The sequence below is a fragment of the Priapulus caudatus genome, unplaced genomic scaffold (assembly GCF_000485595.1).
Source record: "Priapulus caudatus unplaced genomic scaffold, Priapulus_caudatus-5.0.1 Scaffold844, whole genome shotgun sequence".
Taxonomy (NCBI): domain Eukaryota; kingdom Metazoa; phylum Priapulida; class Priapulimorpha; order Priapulimorphida; family Priapulidae; genus Priapulus; species Priapulus caudatus.
The window spans coordinates 103,578-123,699 of record NW_014577905.1 but is presented as its reverse complement, the minus strand read 5'-3'; the positions used below and the strand labels follow the sequence as shown (position 1 = coordinate 123,699).

General features: G+C 50.0%; 3 protein-coding genes across 3 annotated transcripts in view; 2 read left to right on the top strand and 1 right to left on the bottom strand.

Annotated features, from left to right (window-relative positions):
* LOC106813916 (all-trans-retinol 13,14-reductase-like) overlaps positions 1-3,274 on the bottom strand; it is an 18,194-nt gene extending 14,920 nt beyond the window's left edge. The window contains exon 1 of the mRNA XM_014818160.1: positions 2,985-3,274. Within this exon, the coding sequence (XP_014673646.1) occupies positions 2,985-3,210 (226 nt within the window). The 5' untranslated portion in view covers positions 3,211-3,274. The remainder of the gene's footprint in view (positions 1-2,984) is intronic.
* A 2,940-nt stretch (positions 3,275-6,214) lies between these two features.
* Positions 6,215-12,463, top strand: LOC106813915. Its single transcript, XM_014818159.1, has 4 exons — positions 6,215-6,404; positions 7,782-8,326; positions 11,613-11,825; positions 12,073-12,463. Exons 2-4 carry the CDS (start codon positions 7,899-7,901, stop codon positions 12,461-12,463), a joined length of 1,032 nt encoding a protein of 343 aa, XP_014673645.1. The 5' UTR covers positions 6,215-6,404; positions 7,782-7,898.
* Positions 12,464-14,594: 2,131 nt separating this feature from the next.
* LOC106813914 (chondroitin sulfate N-acetylgalactosaminyltransferase 2-like) overlaps positions 14,595-20,122 on the top strand; it is a 10,013-nt gene continuing 4,485 nt past the window's right edge. Inside the window, exons 1-3 of the mRNA XM_014818158.1 lie at positions 14,595-14,741; positions 14,876-15,028; positions 20,053-20,086. Of these exons, the coding sequence (XP_014673644.1) occupies positions 14,595-14,741; positions 14,876-15,028; positions 20,053-20,086 (334 nt within the window). The remainder of the gene's footprint in view (positions 14,742-14,875; positions 15,029-20,052; positions 20,087-20,122) is intronic.

Genomic DNA, 20,122 nt, shown 5'->3' with positions numbered 1-20,122 from the left:
GCGTTACTATCGTGACAATAAACGGTACCACGGTGACAATTACGTACGAGTCGTGACAATAGCGTACATCGTGACAATACTACCAGTATCGGTGACACGAGTACGTACGATGCGTCGACAATGACGTAGCAACTCGTGACAATACGTATAAATCGTCGACAATACAGTAAACGACCGTGGACAATTACAGTACGATTCGTTGGACAATATGTAGACAGGGACTCGTGACAATACGTAACACCATCTCTCGGGACAATACAGATAATGCGGTTAACAGCTACAGATCTAAGAATGCTAGACATCATACACCTTCCGCTGCAATCGTTGCTCGCTGGTGCCCAAACCTGGGGTACTGTGGGAAAATTAATCTTAAATAAAAAGGGGTCCTTGCGAGGATTGGGAAACACCCCGCAGCTAACAGGCGCCGTTCTTACCGGTATGTCGCACATCGAAACTCCGTTAGCCCCTTCTCTCTGAAGACGTGGCAAGCAGCCAGCCTGCCGTGATCATGCCTGCTCTCAGCACTCGACGCACCCGCAGGCTGCCAGCGGCGGGCGAGGCACGCGATCCGGCAGTAAGACCCGTCTCCGAATACCCAACTGACCTATTACGACTCGCAATCCAAACCTGTCAGAGAGCACCCTATATCCCCGGAAAACGTTTGAGAGCCCTGCAATATCGGAGGTCATTTGTCGTCCAGCAACCGCCCCCCGGCCCCACCAGACGGGCTTCGCGGAGTTACGTACGCCCGCCACATACATCAAGCAGCAAGGTCGTTTCCCCTTGGCCAAAAAAAGTGGTAAATTTAGTTTTGGGCGATGTTCTTCGGACAGATATTCGAGGTCCTAGCAAAAGCTAAAGCACTCACGGGTGTTCACACCCGCTAGGGTAAGGGGGGGGGGTTTTCCCGGGGACTATGCAAGTGCCGCCCTGGAACATTTTTACGAAAAAAGTGTGGCAATTAGAGTGCATTCTAATAGCTATTCTGAACTGATTTCGTACCACGCGAGGCGCTGTTTTGACATATTTCTGTGTGGCGCTGTAGAAATTTGAGCAAACCGAATGACGTGTCCTCGCGCGGATCGTAGTCGTGTCAAAATGCAGGGGAAACACTGCAAGTAAATAATTAACTTTTTAGCACAGTGCGTCATAATGGACTCCCTGCCTGGCTTACTTTGAAGATTCATGGGCGGTTCGCACGTCTAGCAGAGTGTCTATACTACCCAGTATTAGAGCTTGGGCGGGGTACTTGGGTGCAGTGGGTAGCTGGCCAGTGGCCAAGAAACACGCTACACAAACCATCAAACCCCACAGGCAGCCATTGAAACGTCTCCACAAATTAAAAAAAGGTAAATAGCACGAAAATGTAATTTACTGACGCGATGTCTTATGGTTCTCTACGTCTTAACTTCGCCTATAAGTATCCTTTTATTCCTTGTTGTTTGGCACAGGGCGTGCACACAGGCACGTGCGAACTCTCATAAATAAAACAAGTTGCCGCAGAGGCGACAGCGACAAGCTGAACGTGTACTGTAGCCGGGGTATTCTTGCTGATAAACTCACTGGCCCGAATCAAGTGCGCCCCTATGCCACCACCGCGTTGCGCGCCCAGGAGCATATATTCTAGAGGATACTACCTAATCACAGATGCTAAAATCTATGATAGGCTTTTGCTATATCTGGTAGTAAGTAATAAAGATACAGCTGTGGTAACTTTAATGGCATTCAAACTATATTAAGCAGTTATCATTGGATATTCCGCTAGCGCGAGCGTAGTGGGTTGGTGGTAGGAGGGTGATGAGGAGAGGGGGAGGGGATCGAAAAGGGGAGGGGAGGGGCCAAGGTGAAGTGGGTTCTAAATAGCAAATAGCATTTCAGTCTATTGTAAACAGTCAACAAATGCTGTGTGAACTAGATACTGAACTGAACATTGAAGCTGAAGCTAGAACTTGAACTGTGTTGAACATGGAGAGAAGCAGGGCTCGACTTTAACAGGAGGGGGGCCCGGGTGCCAATGGACCGCCCACCTGAAACGGGCGTCGGGCCACCGAGAACTGTCAAGGTGGTGGCCGCGCGCTCTGCCACCAATAAAAATAGCTCGGTTACCAACACAGACAATAAGTTTTTTTAACAAGTGAACACTGTTCTTCAAATAGAATGTTTGAATATTTGTGTTGTATTCGTATGAAATCAAGCGAGCATCGAGCAAATTTTGGCAGCACGCTTTCCTACCTGCTATATATTTATGTGTCAGTGTGCAGCAGCTAGCGTGCGCCGGCCAGCGTGTGAGTGTGTTGCAGACGAGCATTTGGATGGCATTTACCGGAAATTGTCGGCAACAATAGGTGAAAGAGAGCAGAGAAACATTAAGACTTTGGTAGTAAATCGATTTCGTATTTATATAGCATTATATTTTATTGAAACGCTCCAAGTGCCTGTGGGCGTGCGTGCGGTGTACTTGTGTGTTGTAGATGAGCATTTGAACGGCATTTACAGCAAGTTATCAACAATAATAGGCGAAATAGAGTAGAGAAACATTAAGACTTTGGTAGTAAATATATTTCGTGTTTATTTACCATTATGGCATTTTTCTTTTTTATTGAGACGTTCCAAGTGCCGAGATTGCCAAGATTTACTAAACTATATATTACCACTACACTGTAACATAATATTACGTTTTTATACTATAGTTCGTGGTAACCTGGTATTACTATTGCTCAAGGGGTCGCTGTCGTATCAGGTACTACAGATATGTACCCGAGGTACATATATGTATACACAAAGTGTACCAGACTTGTACTACAGAATTGTACCCTAACCCTAACAGTAACAGTTACACTAACCCTAAACATACCTCATATAAAAATATAAACATAATACTATTACTAAACAACCTAAAACTACATCGGGTACATATCTGTAGTATCTTATACGACAACGACCCCATCTCCATTACTATTAATAGTAAAGCATTGGCTCATGACCTAGTTTCAGAACTTTGTCTCTTGTACTTTGGTCAGTCACAACCGGCGACGGTGGACGTACGGTCCGACGATGGATCGGATTTCTCGCTGGCTGATCACCGTTCAGAAGTAATATTATGAGACCAACCCAAGCTACAATCAGAAACAGTGCTAGCAGCAACGGCCAGTTGTCATCTACAAATGTGTAGACAGCCTGGAACACCGCAGATTTTCCAAACAGTGCCATGTTTATACGTCCGAACCCTCACAACGATCTTGTGCGCAGCAACAGGAATGTTGACATTAACTGAAAAGACAAATCACCTGATTCGCGATTCGCCCCTCGATTAAAAAAAGAGAACAGCTGACCTGATAACCGACCGCCGGACAACCGGTCGGTCGCGCAATGTCAGTAGTGTATTCTACTATTCTACGTGCAATGCACTCGAATTCGTTGGGAAGGCGCGTTGAGAAGCTAGCCTAGCCGCTGATCTTCTTTTCTCCCGTACGTGTACGTGTATATATGTATACAGTTTGGACATCAGATGGCAGCTATAGGCGCCCCCTTTTTTAATTCTAGCTAAGGAAGAAAAACGTAGGAGGTATAGTGGCCATGCAGGCTATTTGAATGTATGTGTGTGTCTGTCTGTGTGTGTGTCAGTGTGTGTGTGTGTGTGTGTGTGTGTGTGTGTGTGTGTGTGTGTGGTGGCGGTCCATATCCAGTTTCCCAGGTAAAAATATGTAATATCAAACTCGCTGTTTTTTATTTAGCTAACCCATAGGCTTACATGCATGTATACCGTTACAATGCATTTTACCAGCGTATGAACTAATACCACACCGCGCGGACACACACACACCGCGCACACACACGGCACGCACACGCACGCACGCACGCACGCACACACACAAACACACACACACACACACACACACACACACTAACACACACACACACACACACACACACACACACACACACACACCACACACACACACACCACACACACACTAAACACACACACACACACACACACACACACACACACACACACACAACACACACACACACACCACGGCCGCGCGCGCGCACACGCACACACGCACACACGACACACACGCACACACGCACACACACACCACACACACACACTACACACAGACACACACCACACACACAGAGAGAGAGAGAGATAGAGAGAGCAGAGAGATGAGAGCAGAGAGGAGAGAGGAGATGAGAGAGAGAGAGCTGAGAGAAAAAGAGAGAGAGTAGAAGCATGAGAGAGAGAGATGATGAGAACAGAGAAAGAGGAGAGACGAGAGAAGAGAGATAGAGATGAGAGAGAGACGAAGAGAGGAGATTGTAGAGCCGATTTGTGGACGGAGTCGACGGAGGAGAGAGAAAGACGCGAGAGAAGGAGACGAGAGAGAGAGATGAGAGAGAGAGAGCAAGAGAGGAGAGAGAGAGAGGAGAGTGAGAGGCAGAGATGAGAGAGGAGACGAAGAGCAGAGAGAGAGAAAGATATATATATATATATTCACTTTTTTACGTCGTGGTCCTTGCTACATATGCCCCTAACTCATAATCATAACACTAACAGCAGCAAATTAATCGAATAGTGAAATTCAAACTCCTCTGGCTCCGAACTGGTCTAATATTCCTGCGTCCCAAAAGACCCCCTGCTGACTGCAGCTCTACCCAGTGGCGTAGACAGGTCCTCAGTTGGAAGAGGGATGAGTTTGCTGTTATCACAAAATATACGAATAGTGTGTGCGCGTAGCAGACCGCGAGCCTCTCGGCGCGAAGCCCTTAACGAGTGGGGTCCAGGGGCCCGCCCTACGGCCCCTGGTGGGTGGGGGGCAGGGGCAGAGCCCCCGGAAGCTCTTAGATTTCAGCAATTTAGAACCTACAGGATAGCCGTTTTTAAAAGAATTAAAAAAAAAAAAAATTGTAAGTGCAATATTTGTGAATTCTAGGGGGTTATTTTTTTCTTTGGATTTCAGAGGTTTAATAACACGCAACCCCCCCCCCCACACACACACAACTAGACAGAGGGCACTCAAAGAGAATGCATACCTCTGCGAGCGTGTAACATGTATACATGTGTATAACAGCTGACTCGCTGCTGGCTGCTGCTGATTGGACGCCCTAAGGCGAGCTGCTGTTGACTGGACGCCCTAAGGCGAGCTGGTGCTGAATCGATCGCGCCAACGCTACGCACACACACGAACACACACACGAACACACACACGAGACCGATTACATTACCTCCCTGCAACTCCGTTGCGCGGAGGTAACTAGTGGCGGATACAGAAGTGAATTCTATGGGGGGGGGGGCGAATCCACGTAAGAACGGCCGGCGAATATTATCTTGCCAGTCAACGACGACCGACGTCGCAGCGCTATTTGCCCATACATTAGCATAGCTGGAAATTGTGGCGCGATGCTACGAGCGAAGTAAAGCATGTAGATCCGATTTTACCCTGTACACGTGCTGTCAGCCTGCCCGGCTCCAGTTTGAACGTATAAAAACGGCCGAAGAATATTATCTTGGCAGTCAACGGCGACCGACGTTGCAGCGCCATTTGCCCATACATTAGCATAGCTGGGAATCGTGGCGCGATGCTGCAAGCGAAGTGAAGCATGTAGATCAGATTTTACCATGCACACGTACGTCGTACTGCAGTCGTACTGCAGTCGTACGTCGTACGTTTACTATACGTACTGTCAGCCTGCCCGGCTCCAGTTTGAGCGTATAAGAACGGCCGAAGAATATTATCTTGGATACTAACCATTACCATACTGTGCAGTGCGCACGTGGTCAAATGAGGATAATAATTTGGAAGTAAATGGAAGAGAAAGGGGGCCGAATTAAGGAGCATGGCTGCAGGTGCATGAGCACAGGAACGTCGATGAATGAGAAGCAATAAAGCAGAGAGCAATAAGAGATTCGACCAGTAGATCAGAATAAGGGGAATCCATATCGCAAAGGCATATGCAATCTATAGAGAGCCGCGGGTCACAAACCAGAGCTATATAGAGTGGTGGAAGCAGAGCTATAGCTATATATATATATAGCAGCAGGATAAATATTAATAATTCACCCCTCTCTCGATCAGCTTTCTTCCAGGCTGCTGACATACTCTAGTTATTCTTCCTGTCTAATTATTGTGCCATTACACTACGCGAAAAATACAGTGATAAGTCCGGACAAATCTCACCGGGCATATAACACTACTACGCAATAAAACTGGTGGCTGGTCACGTAGCAGGTCATTATAGTCGCCGAATCGGCGGTCGGAATTTTTGAACATGTGTTGTACTGTTGTTTGTTTACTTGCAACTTGTTAGTAGAAGTCTGACAAATCTGACAGTACGTGTTGCTGATTCCATTCTATGTTATGCTAAGCCGGCGTCCTTAACTTGAAATGTTGTAAGAGGTAACTATGACTATGAGGATTTTATAACGCTATAGTAGTAGTGCTCAAGAGGTCGTTGTCGTATCATGCAGGTACTACTGTAACAGACTAGTAGTAGTACAGTACAGATATGGGTGCAAATCCACTTTAGGCACCTTGGCTTAGGCTTAGGTATCACGAAATGATGCACAGATTTCTGTGTATTATCAACTGATGCGCAGACTTTCCGTATATCAAGGAATGATGCAAAAACCCTAACCCTAACCCTAACCCTAACCCTAACCCTAACTCTAACCCTAACCCTAACCCTAACCCTAACCCTAACCCTAACTCTAACAAACTTTGTGATACCTAAGGTTATACTTTATGACTTAGGGTTAGGGTTAGGGTTTTTGCATCATTCCTTGATATATATACGGAAAGTCTGTGCATCAGTTGATGATACACATAACTCTGTGCATCACTTCGTGATACCTAAGGTGCCTAAAGTGGATTTGCGCCCAGATATGTACGCCCATTCTGGTACAGGGTAGCGAAGCCTTCCTCCTTCTCCACCAGCTTCTCCCCTCCTTCTCCACCACCTTCTCCCTTCTCCCCTTCCTCCTCCACCAGCTTCTCCCCCTCCTCCACCACCTTTTCCCTTCTCCCCTTCCTCCTCCACCAGCTTCTCCCCTCCTCCTTTGCCACCAGCTTTTCCCCTCCTACTTCTCCACCAGCTTCTCCCTTCTCCCCTTCCTCATTCTTCACTAGCTTCTCCCTACTTCACCTACTCTAGTACTACTCTAAACTTCCCCCTCCCTACACTGCTCTTTTGCTACCCTGTACCAGAACTACGAGAGTGCTAATGTTCCACTGATACGCCCAAAACGCCGATAGACAGTGTAGCGCCATCTGGCGGTGGCGTTTGCAAGTTAATTTAGCACGCTAAACCTGATGTTTACCGGGTCTATGTCCCCAGAATATGCGCCCAGATATTTGCAGATATTTGCACCCAGTTCTAAACTAGATGCCATTCAGTATAAAGCTGTAAGATATGGGCATTCAAGAAACTATCATAGCCAGGTTCCGAGGATGTATCGACTCAACTTTTATATTGGCCTCCTCTTTGTGATCAATTTCTCTATCGTGGAGTCCATGCTAAACTTATACGCTGTGGCTATATGCCCGGCAGCCGGGCACGGTCTTCGATTTCCTAAATGCCTGGCAGTTCCTAACCCTAACCCAAACCCTAACCCTAACCCTTGTTTATTTGAGATAACGCTGAAAATTAAAAACTGCCGGGCATTTGGGAAATCGAAGACCGTGCCCGGCAGCCGTCAGATATATATGCCGGCTGCCGGGCATATAGCCACTCTGAAACTTATAGTTATAACCTGTCATAAAATTTACTATGGTCAGGTGAAAAGAAGACTGACGTTCCTTCTTGGCAGTGGCCACCCTCACTCTTCAGTGTCAGCAAAGAGGATGGCTTGGCAAGATACTCTATAGACTATATGGTCTATGGCTAACAAGTGAATGAGACATCAACTTCCTACCCATATACAGCTTTTTTGGTTGAAACATTGTGATCAAGTGCTGAAAGATGCAGATGCGTACACTGATCCAGCATTACAACGCCTAGAAAACATGAAACGTATCAAAAGAAGGTTGCTGCACGCGATTCAGATTTTTAACCAGCTTGTCACTGCCAAACATCTGCTGAGGGACTTTCTCCGCATTCTTGTTGGATTTTGTCTCGGCTTTCTCTGTCACCGCCTACTGTCGCCGACAACTGGTTTCGGCCATGCAAGGACGAGCCGGGGAGAAGAATGGGGACGGGATGGAAACCGTCGCAGCGATGGCAGCTGGCAGTATGCTCCTGCAGCGATCATGGAGTGTCCCCCATGTCCCATATCGTGCAGCAACGATGCTGCGCTTGCAGTGGAACAGCTGCAATTAACAAGGTAGGGCAACGAATCGTTTGTGTTTGGTCTATATTACGCAGAACAATGCCCTTATTGTCTTCATCTTCATATGATTTTTGTATGCTTTGTTTAAAGGTTTGCCCTATTGTTTTTTTACACTGTGAATTACTGGCTGTATCAATTTAAAACCCTGATGATGGGATTTTTAAATCCCACTGAGATCATAAAAGTTAGTTTCTGCACTGTGAAATTATGCTCTCAATAAAGCCATTACCTTGGTACATATTTGAAACATAAGTGCAGCATGTACTTGTCAGTGTGATTGCATTGTTAACTCATTTCCATATGAAGTTTGAAAAGCAAATAAAGGTAATATCAACAGTGAACTGATGTATTCTTATACCCAAACAACAAACTTTAAATAGTTCAAACTTTTTATTATTTACAAATTTAATCGCAAATATGTGACACAACCCAGCACACAAGTATTATCAGTAGAGAAATCACAATAATAGGTATTTGTTCACTAGCTCCTAGTGTTGATGTAATATTAGTTTTTAGTAAAACCCATCTAGCTTCTCATCCTACATATGCATCTTATTTTCAATTAATGGAGCTAAAGGTTTACGTCTTAAACTGATACATGGAATGTAGAGAAACCAGGAATACACTAAGGCATAATCAAAGATATTGTCTATCATCAGCTTACAATAAACACTAACTTAAAATTTTGTTCACGCGTTTCGCAATGGAAGAAATGTCTAGAACATCGGTGCAGTATGAAAAACCCTTACGTCTTGAATCAAACTTAAAACGTAATACAAAAAATAGATCTAGTATTTTATATCTTCTTTTGCTAATACTAATCTCGGCAAGTAGTATAGTCACCTGTAGGTGTATTTAGCTGTATCTACGTGCATTATATGCTGATCAAACATTACAACTTACAACATAATTCACCGAACGTCATCACCACCTCCCGCTCCCTGTTATAGGAAGTAGAATACAGTAGAATCCCGCTGTAACGTGTAACGTGCTGTAACTGCAGTAAAGTGCCCCCCACCCCCACAATAACATGACTCGTGTGAATATAACCAGGGGTTAATAATGACAAATGTGTTAATATTAATTGTTTGTCAGTTAACAGTTTTGTCAATATTAACCCCTGATATAACGCTATCATCACTCGGCTTCCTTTACCCTTCTCCCAGAATTTTCTGCGATGAAGTTATCCGGAGCTACCCTTCTCCCAGAATTTCACGCGATCAAATTATCTGGAGCCTGACCCTCATGTTATAGCGGGGTTCGATTCTATCTGCTCACCACCGTGAGGATTCGTGGTGCGAAACCGTCACGCAGGCGACTCCTACGATTCACTTTGGTCCAGCGACGTGTACGGGTCTAAAATATTGCGGTGCTGGTCGAGGTTGTGAGGCGGTTCTGAATCGGCTGAATGCTTGGTTCTGTCTGCGGGGATGCAGAGCGCCGTAGTAACCAAACCCACTGCCGTACACGCCGTAATCATCCGAGTAGGCGACGTTGAGGGGGGCAGCATCGAGGTAACCGCGACCCGGGTCCTTGAAACCATAGCCGTCGTTGTAGCCCAGGCAGAGGGCGCCACCGATCACGAGCGAGACGAAAAAGCAGACGATGCCTGTGTGCGCAGACATGCTCGTTTCTGAAGGATGAAATGCAATGAATTCAACAATCTTAAACTCGTGTCTGTAACCCATAGGGAAAGTATTAGCCATAGAGATACATATGTGGCAACTGCCACCTCATAACCTCAAAGCAGATGCTTCATAGTCCATGGGACTTTAACGATTAAAGAGAAAGCCTGACGCCTGACGTTGGTCAAATTGAAGAAAAAGTTCCATTCATATTTAATTAATGGCAAAAGTTTCCATTTTACATGAATAGAAGAGTATGTATATCTTTCTACAAACCAAATGTGAATAGAATTTACATCTCTACTCTCCGTTAGTATGAATCAATAGAATGTATGTTCATACTCACCGTTGGTGTGAATAGTGCGTATATATTATACGTGATGTGCTTGCTGGAAGCTTGACAGCTAGGTCCTTCCCTGTTCCACGTCCTACTTTGAAATGAACGCTTTATTTGGCGGCCTCTGCTATTTATAATACAGTGCCGTGTATTCATAGCTGGCGCTTGTTCCAGGTACGCACGCATTTCACTTTGTTTGGACAGAAGGGTAATTGTTTTTGATAGCGTTTGTTTCACAACGCCATTTAACTAAACAAATAGCACTCTCAATTTTATCGTTAACTTTTGTCGTCGTCGTTTCATTTCCCTCGCTGTCTGCAGACAATAGAAGGTTAAATGAGCGTTACCCAGTTTTCAAGCCATTGTTCATAAAATTTCATTATTTTCAAGCGAAATATCAATTCTACGTGTGTTTATCACTAGTCTGATTGCTGCAGTAGTTCGCTATATGCTAGCAAGTTGCAGGCTTGCAGCCATAACACGTACGCTGGGGCAGGTGTTTTTTGCGCGCGCGCATAAAGTAAATACATGCAAAAACCTTTAGAATTGATTTCGAATCATTGCTTGTGAAATTTATAACTAATTTTGAGGGTCTTCACTTATGACGTTCTAACTGCCTCGCAGAATCGAATGTATAATCATAACTGGCGTCATCATAGTTTTCATTTCCGGTGACTTCAGAGAATAATTGGCTCTAGTACAAGTACAGTTTGTATTTGTACATGCAGTAAAGATGGAATAATAATAATCATAATAAAAATTGAAGGTGATTGATAGAGCCACACCCATACCGAGTTAACACGCGCGTGCAAGGTCCCTATAAGACATCGTTACCTTGTCTCTCCTCATGCGCGCTATAAAGCACCTCACACACACACACACACCACCGCGCAGAAGTCTTCAGTTTGAGATTGCCACGAGAAAAAAAAATTTTGCCGCTTATTTCGTTTTCCGTGTGATTGGCGAGGTCGCCCGCCATTATGACACATATGCAAACGAGCAGTGGAGGTGAGGGAGAGGGTGGGAGGGGAGGGGAGGGTGAGGGGGAGGGGAGGATCGATGACCCAGTTTGCAAACTACGTTTCCGTCGCCGCGCGCACGAGCGGTTTTTACCTACATATATATAATATATATACTTATAATACATTATATCATGTATATACACATATATTATGTATACACATATATTATATGTATACATAATATACATAATAGTGAATATATACATACACATACATATAAATATATATATATATATATGTGAATCGTGTTTTGCTTCGATGATGGTGTTGACACGGAGGTCGCTCGTCGTTGTCAGGTACCGGCCCCGCACGCGCTTCGAGGTGATCGCCTACAACTACGTCGACGCTGCCGGACAGCTGTACGGTAACTATGACGACGAGCCGCGCATCGGCGCGCCGGGCCACCAGCGCCGCGCGCTCCGCCGCCTGCTCAGCCACGCCGAGCAGCTGCTGCAGCATCGACACGGACCCGCCTGCCGCCTCGGCTCCCTGCTCGCCGGATACCACAGGTACGGTGAGGGGCGTGGTCGCAGGTACGGTGAGGGGCGTGGTCGCAGGTACGGTGAGGGGCGTGGTCGCAGGTACGGTGAGAGGCGTGGTCGCAGGTACAGTGAGGGGCATGGTCGCAGGTACGGTGAGAGGCGTGGTCGCAGGTATGGGGAGAGGTGTGGTTGCAGGTACGGCGAGAGGTGTGGGCGTGGTCGCAGGTACAAACCGGAGAGTTCACCGAATATGTTCATGTGTGTTCTCCCGCAGATACGAACCCGGGGAGTTCGCCGAATATGTTCTCGACGTTGTCGTGAAGAACGCCGTCAACGGTTCACAGTTCGTCGATCGCCTCGAGTTGTTCACGCCGCTAGGCGGCATCATCGCCCGCCAGGGGGCGCTGACACCCTCGTCCGAGACCATCTACTTTGTGTTGCCGGCGACGACATCCGCGCTGCCGCGTCTGCGTGCGTTCCTGCGTCGCTACGGCGACGAGTTTCTCGCGAGGGGCGAGAACGTGCATCTTCTCGTCGTCGTGACGACGGATGACGGCGGCAGAGGTGGGGTCAACGAGGTCAAGGCCATGCTGAAGAGTCTGTGGCGGGAGCAGTCGACGACGTATGTCCGGGTGATCGAGCTCGATGGACCTTTCTCACGGTGAGTCAGGGAGATGTGACGGGGGAGGTGTGGTAGGGGAGGTGCGGTAGGGGAGGTGCGGTAGGGGAGGTGCGGTAGGGAGGTGCGGTAGGGGAGGTGTGGTAGGGGAGGTGTGGTAGGGGAGGTGTGGTAGGGAGGTGTGGTAGGGGAGGTGTGGTAGGGGGAGGTGTGGGGAAGATTCTGCGGGGATGCAGGCGTCGTATGGAACCAACCCACTGCGACGCCGTAATCATCCGAGTAGGCGAGCCGTTGAGGGGAGCTCGAGGTAGCGGGACCGGTCTGTGAAACCATAGCCGTCCGTTGTAGCAGGAGAGGGCGGCACAGGATGACACGAGCGAGGACACGAAAAGCAGCACGATGCTGTGTGCGCAGACATGCTGGTTCTGAAGATGAGAGATGCAGTGAATTCAACAATCTAACTCGTGTCGTACATAGGGGAAAGTATTAGTCATAGAGATATATATGTGGAACTGCCAATGTTATAACCTCAAGCAGATTCTTCATAGTCCCATGGACTTTTAAACGATTAAGAGAAAGCCTGACGGCCTGAAGTTGGTCAACATTGAGAAAAGTTTCGATTCTATTAATTAATGGCAAGTTTCCATTTTAGCAGATAGAAGAGTATGTATACTTTCTATCAAACGCAAGATGTGAATAGAATTTTACATCTCTACTCTCCGATTAGGTATAATGCATGATAGACATGTATGTCCATAGTCCGCGTCTGGTGTAATAGTGGGCTGTATTATTATAGCCGTGAATGTGCTTGCTGGCAAGCTTGACAGCTAGGCTGCTTCCTGTTGCCAGCGTCCTATTTGAAATGAAACGCTTTATTTGGCGGTCTGTATTTATAATAAGTGCGTGTATTATGAGTGGCGGCTGGTGTTGCAGTACCGGAGGCCACGGGCTATTTCATTTGGTTGGACAGAAGGGGTAATGCGTTTTTGATAGCGTTTGTTTCACAACGATTTAACTAAACAAATAGCGATCCCAGCGATTGTTATGGGGTTACACTTGTGTCGGGGGTCGTCGATTTATTTCTCCTCGGCATGTCTGCACGACAGAGAAGGTTACAAATTGAGCGTTACTCTGGCCAGTTTAAGCCATGTTGATAAATTCATTATTTAATGCGAATTCAATTCTATCGTGTGTATCACTAGTGCTGATTGCTGGCAGGTAGTCGCTAATTGCTGCAAGTTGCAGGCTGGCAGCCATAAACACGTACGCTGGGGCAGGTGTTTTTTGCGGCGCGAAGCGGCATAAAGTAATACTGCAAAACGTTTAGAGTTGACTTTCGAATCATTGCCTTGTGAAATTTATAACTAATTTTGAGGGTGTTCACTATGACGTGTCTAACTGGCTAGCTCAAATCGAATGTTAACATAAAACTGGCGTCATCATAGTTTTTGCATTTCCGGTGATTCAGAGAATAAATTGGCTCTAGTACAAGTCAGGTTTGTATTGTACACTGCAGAAGGATCGGAATAATATAAATACGATAAATTGAAAGGGATTGATAGAGCCGACCCATCGAGTGCATCGGACCGCGTGCAAGTCCCTATAAGAGCATGGTTACTGTCTTCTCATGCGCGGCGTATAAAGCACTCCCACACACACAACCACTCGCCAGAAGGGTTTCAGTTTGAGATTGCACGAGAAAAAACGTTGCCAGCTTAATTTCGTTTTCGTGTGATTGGTCGAGTGCCCGCCATTATAACATATGGCAAATGGCAGTGGAGGTGAGGGGGAAGGGGGGAGAGGGAGGGAGAGGAGGGTGAGGGGGGAGGGGAGGATGGATGACCAGTTGCAAACTACGTTCCGTCGCCGCGCCGAACGGAGCGGTTTTTACTACAATATAATAATATATATACCTATAATACAGTTATATCATGTATATACACATATATTGTGTATACACATATATATATGTATACTAATAATACATAATAAGTGAATATATACATACACATACATATAACATATATACATATATGAATGTTGACAGTGAGGTCGTCGTCGTTGTCAGTACGGACGGGGGCCGCACGGCCAGCGCTTGAGGTGATCGCTACAACTACGTCGACCGCGGCCCTGGCCCGCTGCCCCGCCCGACCCCAGCGTTTAGGTACGCGTAACTCATGACGCCTCCGAGCCGCTGCATCCCGGGCGGCCGGCCGCACCAGCGCCGCGCGCTCGCTGCTCAGCCCCACGCCGAGCAGCCTGCAGCACGCATCGCACACGACCCGCCCGCCGCCTGCGGTCCCTGCTCGCCCCGGATACAGCAGGTAGGTGAGGGGGGTGGTCGGCGCAGCGCACGATGAGGGGCCGCGGTGGTGCGCAGGTACACGCGGTCGAGCGGGCGTGGTCCAGCAGTACGCGCTGAGGGGCCCGTGGTGCAGTGCGATGGGCGTGGTCGCAGGTATCGGGCAGGCGTGGTTGCAGGGTCGCGGTCAGAGGCGTGGTTGCCACGGTCACGGTGGGGGCGTGGTCGCAGGTACTGGTGAGAGGCGTGTCGGCAGTATGGGGGAGAGTGTGGTCGGCAGGTTTAGTTGAGAGTGTGGGGCGTGTGGAGGTACAAACGCGAGAGTTTCACCGAATATGTTTCTGGGTGTGTTCCCCGCAGTAGCAACCGGGGAGTTCGGCACGGGGAATATTTCTCCGCGTCGTCGTGAAGCGCCGTCAAAGGTTTCACAGTCTCGTGCGATCGCTCGAGTGTTAACGCCCGCGCCGCCGCTGGTCGCATCGCGCCGCCAGGCCGGCCGCGTGACCAACCGGTCCGAGACCGTCTACTTTGTGTTTGCGCCGGCCGAACCGACGTCCCGCCCGCTGCCCCGTCGTCGCGTGCGTTCCGCGTCGGCTACCCCGCCGCGACCAGAGTTTCTCAGCGGACGGGCCCCGCGAGACACGGCCCTCTCTCGTCGTGCGTGACGACGGACGGACCGCAGGCAGAGGCGGGCTCAACGAGGTGAGCCATCTGAAGAGTCTGTGGCGGGAGCAAAGCGACCGACGTACGTCCGACGTCTCGACTCGGACGGACTTTTCACGGTGGGTACGTGGAGATGTGACGGCGTGGGGAGGTGGTCGTGGGAGCGTTGCGGTGGGGAGGTGTGTAGCGAGGTATGCGTAAGGGAGGTTGGTTAGTGCCGGGGGTGCGGTGGGAGATGTGGTACCGGGGACGGTGTGGTTGAGGAGAGACGGTGTGGTAGCGAGACGGGTGGTCGAGGCAGGCTGCGGCTACGCGCGGTCGATGCGTAGGCCCCCGACGGCTAGCTACGTGGGCGCAGCACCGCTGCGCGCTCACGGCAGACTGCGCGCTGGACCCGGAAGGTTGTGGCCGCGCGGCGGTCGTGGTAGGCGAGCATGTGGTGCGGCGAGGTGTGGTGAGGCGAGGTGTGGTGTGGCAAGGCTGTGTAGGGAGGGTGTCGGTAGGGGACGGTGCGTCGGGAGGATGTAGTGGGGAGGTGTGGTGGGGGATGGTCGGTAGGACCAGCAGGAACTGGGGTGGGGGATGGCGGGCTACGGGAGGCCCCGCCCCGTGGTGGGGGAGGTGCTTGGTAGGGGAGTGGGTAGGGGAGTGTGTAGGGGAGTCGTGGAGGGGAGCGCGCTCGTGGGGACGCTGCGGGTGGGGGAGGTGGGAGGTGTGGTAGGGGAGGTGGTGTAGGGGAGTGTGGTGGGGGAGGTGCTGGTAAGGCCGGCAAGTCGTGGTAAGGCCCGGACATGAGCGTAGGGACGGTGTTGGTGGGGAGGTGTGGTCAGGGGAGTTGTCTGGGGAGGTGTGGTGGGGGAGGTGCGGTAGGGAGGTGTAGTGGCGGAGGTGCGGCGTGGGGGAGCGTGCGGTAGGCACTCGCCGAGGAGGGGGTGGGGTGGAGGAGCGTCTGCTCGGGGAGGTGTGGTGGGCGGAGGGTGTGTAGGGGAAGTGTGGGTTTAGGGGAGGTGTGGTAGGGGGCGCGCCGGTGGTGGGTAGGGGAAGTGTGTACGGGGAGGTGTGGTATGGGAGGTGTGGTTGCGCGGAGGTGTGTGTAGGGGAGGGTGTAGCTGGGGTGGCTCGTCGCGCGCGCGCGGTGCGTCAACGCCCCCGGCAACGGTGGGGTGGGGGAGGTGCGGTAGGGGGAGGTGGGTGCGGGGCGTTGGTAGGGAAAGTGTGGTAGGAGGTGTGTGGGGGAGGTGTTGGTAGGGCGGTGGTGACTATGGGAGGAAGTACGGGGACGGTGTGGCTGGGGGAGGTGCGGTAGCGGAGAGTGGGGTCGGGGGCAGAGGTCGCCGGGTAGGGAGGTGGCGGTGGGGAAGGTGTGCGTAGGGGAAGTGGTGGTAGGGGAGGTGTGGTGGGGGAGCGTGTGTCAGGGGCACGGTGTGAATATTGGGAGGTAGCGTACGGGAGGTGTGTCTAGGGGAGGTGTGGTTAGGCCGGAAGTGCTGGTAGGGGGAGGTTGTCCGATAGGGTGGTGCTGACGTAGGGGGAGGTATGGTAGGCGGAGGTGTGTTAGGCGGAGGTCGTGGTAGGCGGAGGTGTGGTTTAGGGAGCGTGTGGTAGGGCTGGTGTATGGAGGGGAGGTGCTGGTCAGGCGGAGCGTCACTGTAGCGCGGAGGTTGTGTTGGAGGGGAGCGTCTGTTCGGGAAGGTGCTGGTTAGGCGCGAGCCGTGGTGCGTACGGCGCGGGCTGGGGGTGGTGGGTACGGGGCGCGTGGTCGCCCGTAGGGGAGGCGGACCTGCTCTTCGCACGCAGCGGAGGTGTGGTACGCTGCCCCGGACGGGTCGTTGTTAGGGCAGCGTGTGCGCGAGAGCGCGCGGAGCGGCTAGGCGCGAGGTGCTGGCTAGGCAGACGTATGTACCGGCGAGCCCGTCTGTTTAGCGCGGAAGCCCCTGCGTGCGGTCGAGGGTGGTGTTCGCACGTAGGCGGAGCGGATGTGCACCGCTTCTAGGGAGTGTGTAGGCGAGGCTGTGTTAGGGGAGGTGTCGCTAGGCCCCGCTCGCTTACGCCTAGCCGAGCACGTCGCGCTCAGGCAGTGTGGTACGGGAGGTCATGCTAGGGCGCGAGCGCTCGTGGCTAGCGCGGAGCGTGCGGATACGCTCCGCACGCTGTGCGCACGGCCCCCGGAGGTTAATGCGTCAGGGCGAGGTGCGTGTAGGGGAGGTGGGAGCTCCAGGGGGAGCGTCGCGGGGAGAGGGGAGGGAGGGTGGTCAGGCCGGATGGTCGCGGTAGGGAGGGCGGTTAGGCGCGGCCGGAGGTGTGGTGGGGAGTGTAGGGCCGGAAGACGTGGTTATCAGCTGAGCCGAGGCTATGTAGGCCAGAGAAACTTGTTTTGTCATCACCCTATAAACGTGGGCTCCTCTGCACTGCCCGGCCTGCAACCAATACACAACACCACCATATTGGTAATATGATATATAAGCATAATATATCATATCTATATGGTATCAGGACAAATACCCCAGAATCAGCCCGGAAATTACCCCCGGACAATTTACCCCCCGGACATTTACGCCCTCCATAAGCATTCACTCGGGCCCCCCCCGGACAAGTACGTCCCCCATAAGCAATCACATCCCGCCCGCGGACATATTACGCCCGGACATCTACCCCGGCACGGATCAAATACCCCCCCCGGTCACATTTACCCCGGCACAGTTACCCCTCTGGACATCTTACCCCCTGGGACCAATCAGCCGCCCCGTGGCCTGGGACGATTTTACGCCCCGGCATTCGCCCGACATTACCGACTTTAGAGGAGGAGTTAACCGGACGACAGAGAAGGTAGTAGAGAGGAGGATGGAGGAGGAGAGGGCAGGAGGAGTAGGAGGACGGAGAGGCAGGAGAGTAGCCAGGAGAGGAGAGGAGGAGGTAGGGGGCGCTTCTCCTCTACCTCCTGCCATCTCTCACCTCCTGCCTCTCCTCCTCCTTCACTTCTCCCTCTTCTGCACTCAGCCACTTCTCACCTCCTCCTCCTCCCGCCTCCTCCTCTTCCTCCTCCACTCTTCTCGTCTCTTCCTCTTCCCCCTCCTCCCCCCCTTCCACATCTGGCCTCTGCTACCCTCCTCCTTTCTACCTCCTTCTGCCTCCACCTTCTCCCCTCCCCTCTTTCTCCACACTCTCCAGTTCCCTGCTCTCCATCTCCTCGTTCTCCTCTCCTTTCCCACTCGCTCATTCCTCTCTCCTGCCCACTTCTCCTCTCCCTCCTCCGCACCTGTCTCCCCCCACGTTCTGCCCCCTCCTCCTCCCTCATCTCTCTCGTCTTCCTCACCGTCTCTCGCTCTTTCTCCTCTCCGCTCTCCTTCTCCTCTCCCACCTTCTGCCATCCTCGCACGTTCCTCTCCTGCTCTCGTCCAGCCTCCTCTCCTCATCTCATCTCACCTTCTCCCCTCTCCTCCACCACCTTCTCCCCCACTTCTCCGGAGCCTTCTCCGCCTCCTCTCCACCACTCTTTCCTTCTCCTCGACCTCGCTCCTTTATCAGCTGTTCAAGACATTGATAATGAAACAAAAGTGAGTAAATTGTCCGGGTAAATGTCGGGTAATGTCCGGGGGTAAACTGTCGCGGGGGTAAATTATGTCTGTGGGGTAAATGTCGGGGTAAATGTCGGGGGGTAATGTCCAGGGGGTAATTGTCCGGGGTAAACTGTCGGGGGGTATTGATCTGTGGGTATTGTCCGGGGTAAATGTTCGGGGGGGTAATGTCCGGCCTGGGAGTATTGTCTGGGGGGTAATTATCCAGGGGAGGGGTAATTGTCATGGGGGATGAATTGTCGGTGGTGGTAATTGTCCGTGGGGTTGATTTTCCGAGGGTAATTTGTTCTAGACACGCATGATATATCAGAGTAGATATAGGCGAATCCCAGGGAATTCCCTAATTATCTACTTCTGAATATATATATATGTGTGTGTATATATTATATATATTTATACTATATATATACATATATATTATATACATAATATTACTCATATAATATATATATACTATACATATATAATATATCATATATATATAGTATAATATATACATATATATAATATATAATATATATACATACATAATATACACCGGTTTTCCCCAGGCCTCGTTGATGTCGGGCTCTGACATTTTCATTCCTTCAAGGCTGAAGTCTAAATTAATATGTAGACATCCGTCAATGATTCCGACTTTTGCCTAATTTCCAGGCTAGGCGTTAATGTTGACAGTCCTGACCGCAGTATGTTTACAGCTTAGATGTGTATTGTGATATTGGGGCTGCTTATTGATGCGTGATTAACCTGGATCCAGTTGTAGGCAACTTGTCCTGAGACCTCCCCCATCTGTTAGACAGAAAATGATAATTCTTCTGAAATTCCTGGGGGATAATACTGGTAGTTATAATACTGTAAATTATATATACATTATAGATGATAATGAAAATTATATTTACAAGATAGATATTTATAGTCTTTATTATATTTATTTATTTATATAACAGCGTAATACTTATACTATATCAAAATGAAAATGACGTTGATCCACTCAATTGGGGGGGGGTCTCTCAATCGATGGTCTGCCATGTTCAGCCTGCACACAATGCTCTTATGTTCTTCTGCGATTGTAGACGTGAGAGTGGAGGCGGGTAATTCCTCCAGAACTGCCGACTCAACGCCAAGATAGGTGACAGTAACATGTTTTATTATATTACATATAAGT

Coding starts and splice junctions, on each gene's coding strand:
- LOC106813915 (XM_014818159.1), top strand. CDS start 7,899: ATGAGACATCAACTTCCTACCCATATACAGCTTTTTTGGTTGAAACAT. Junction 8,327..11,612: donor GAACAGCTGCAATTAACAAG/GTAGGGCAACGA, acceptor CGTCGTTGTCAG/GTACCGGCCCCGCACGCGCT. Junction 11,826..12,072: donor CTGCTCGCCGGATACCACAG/GTACGGTGAGGG, acceptor GTTCTCCCGCAG/ATACGAACCCGGGGAGTTCG.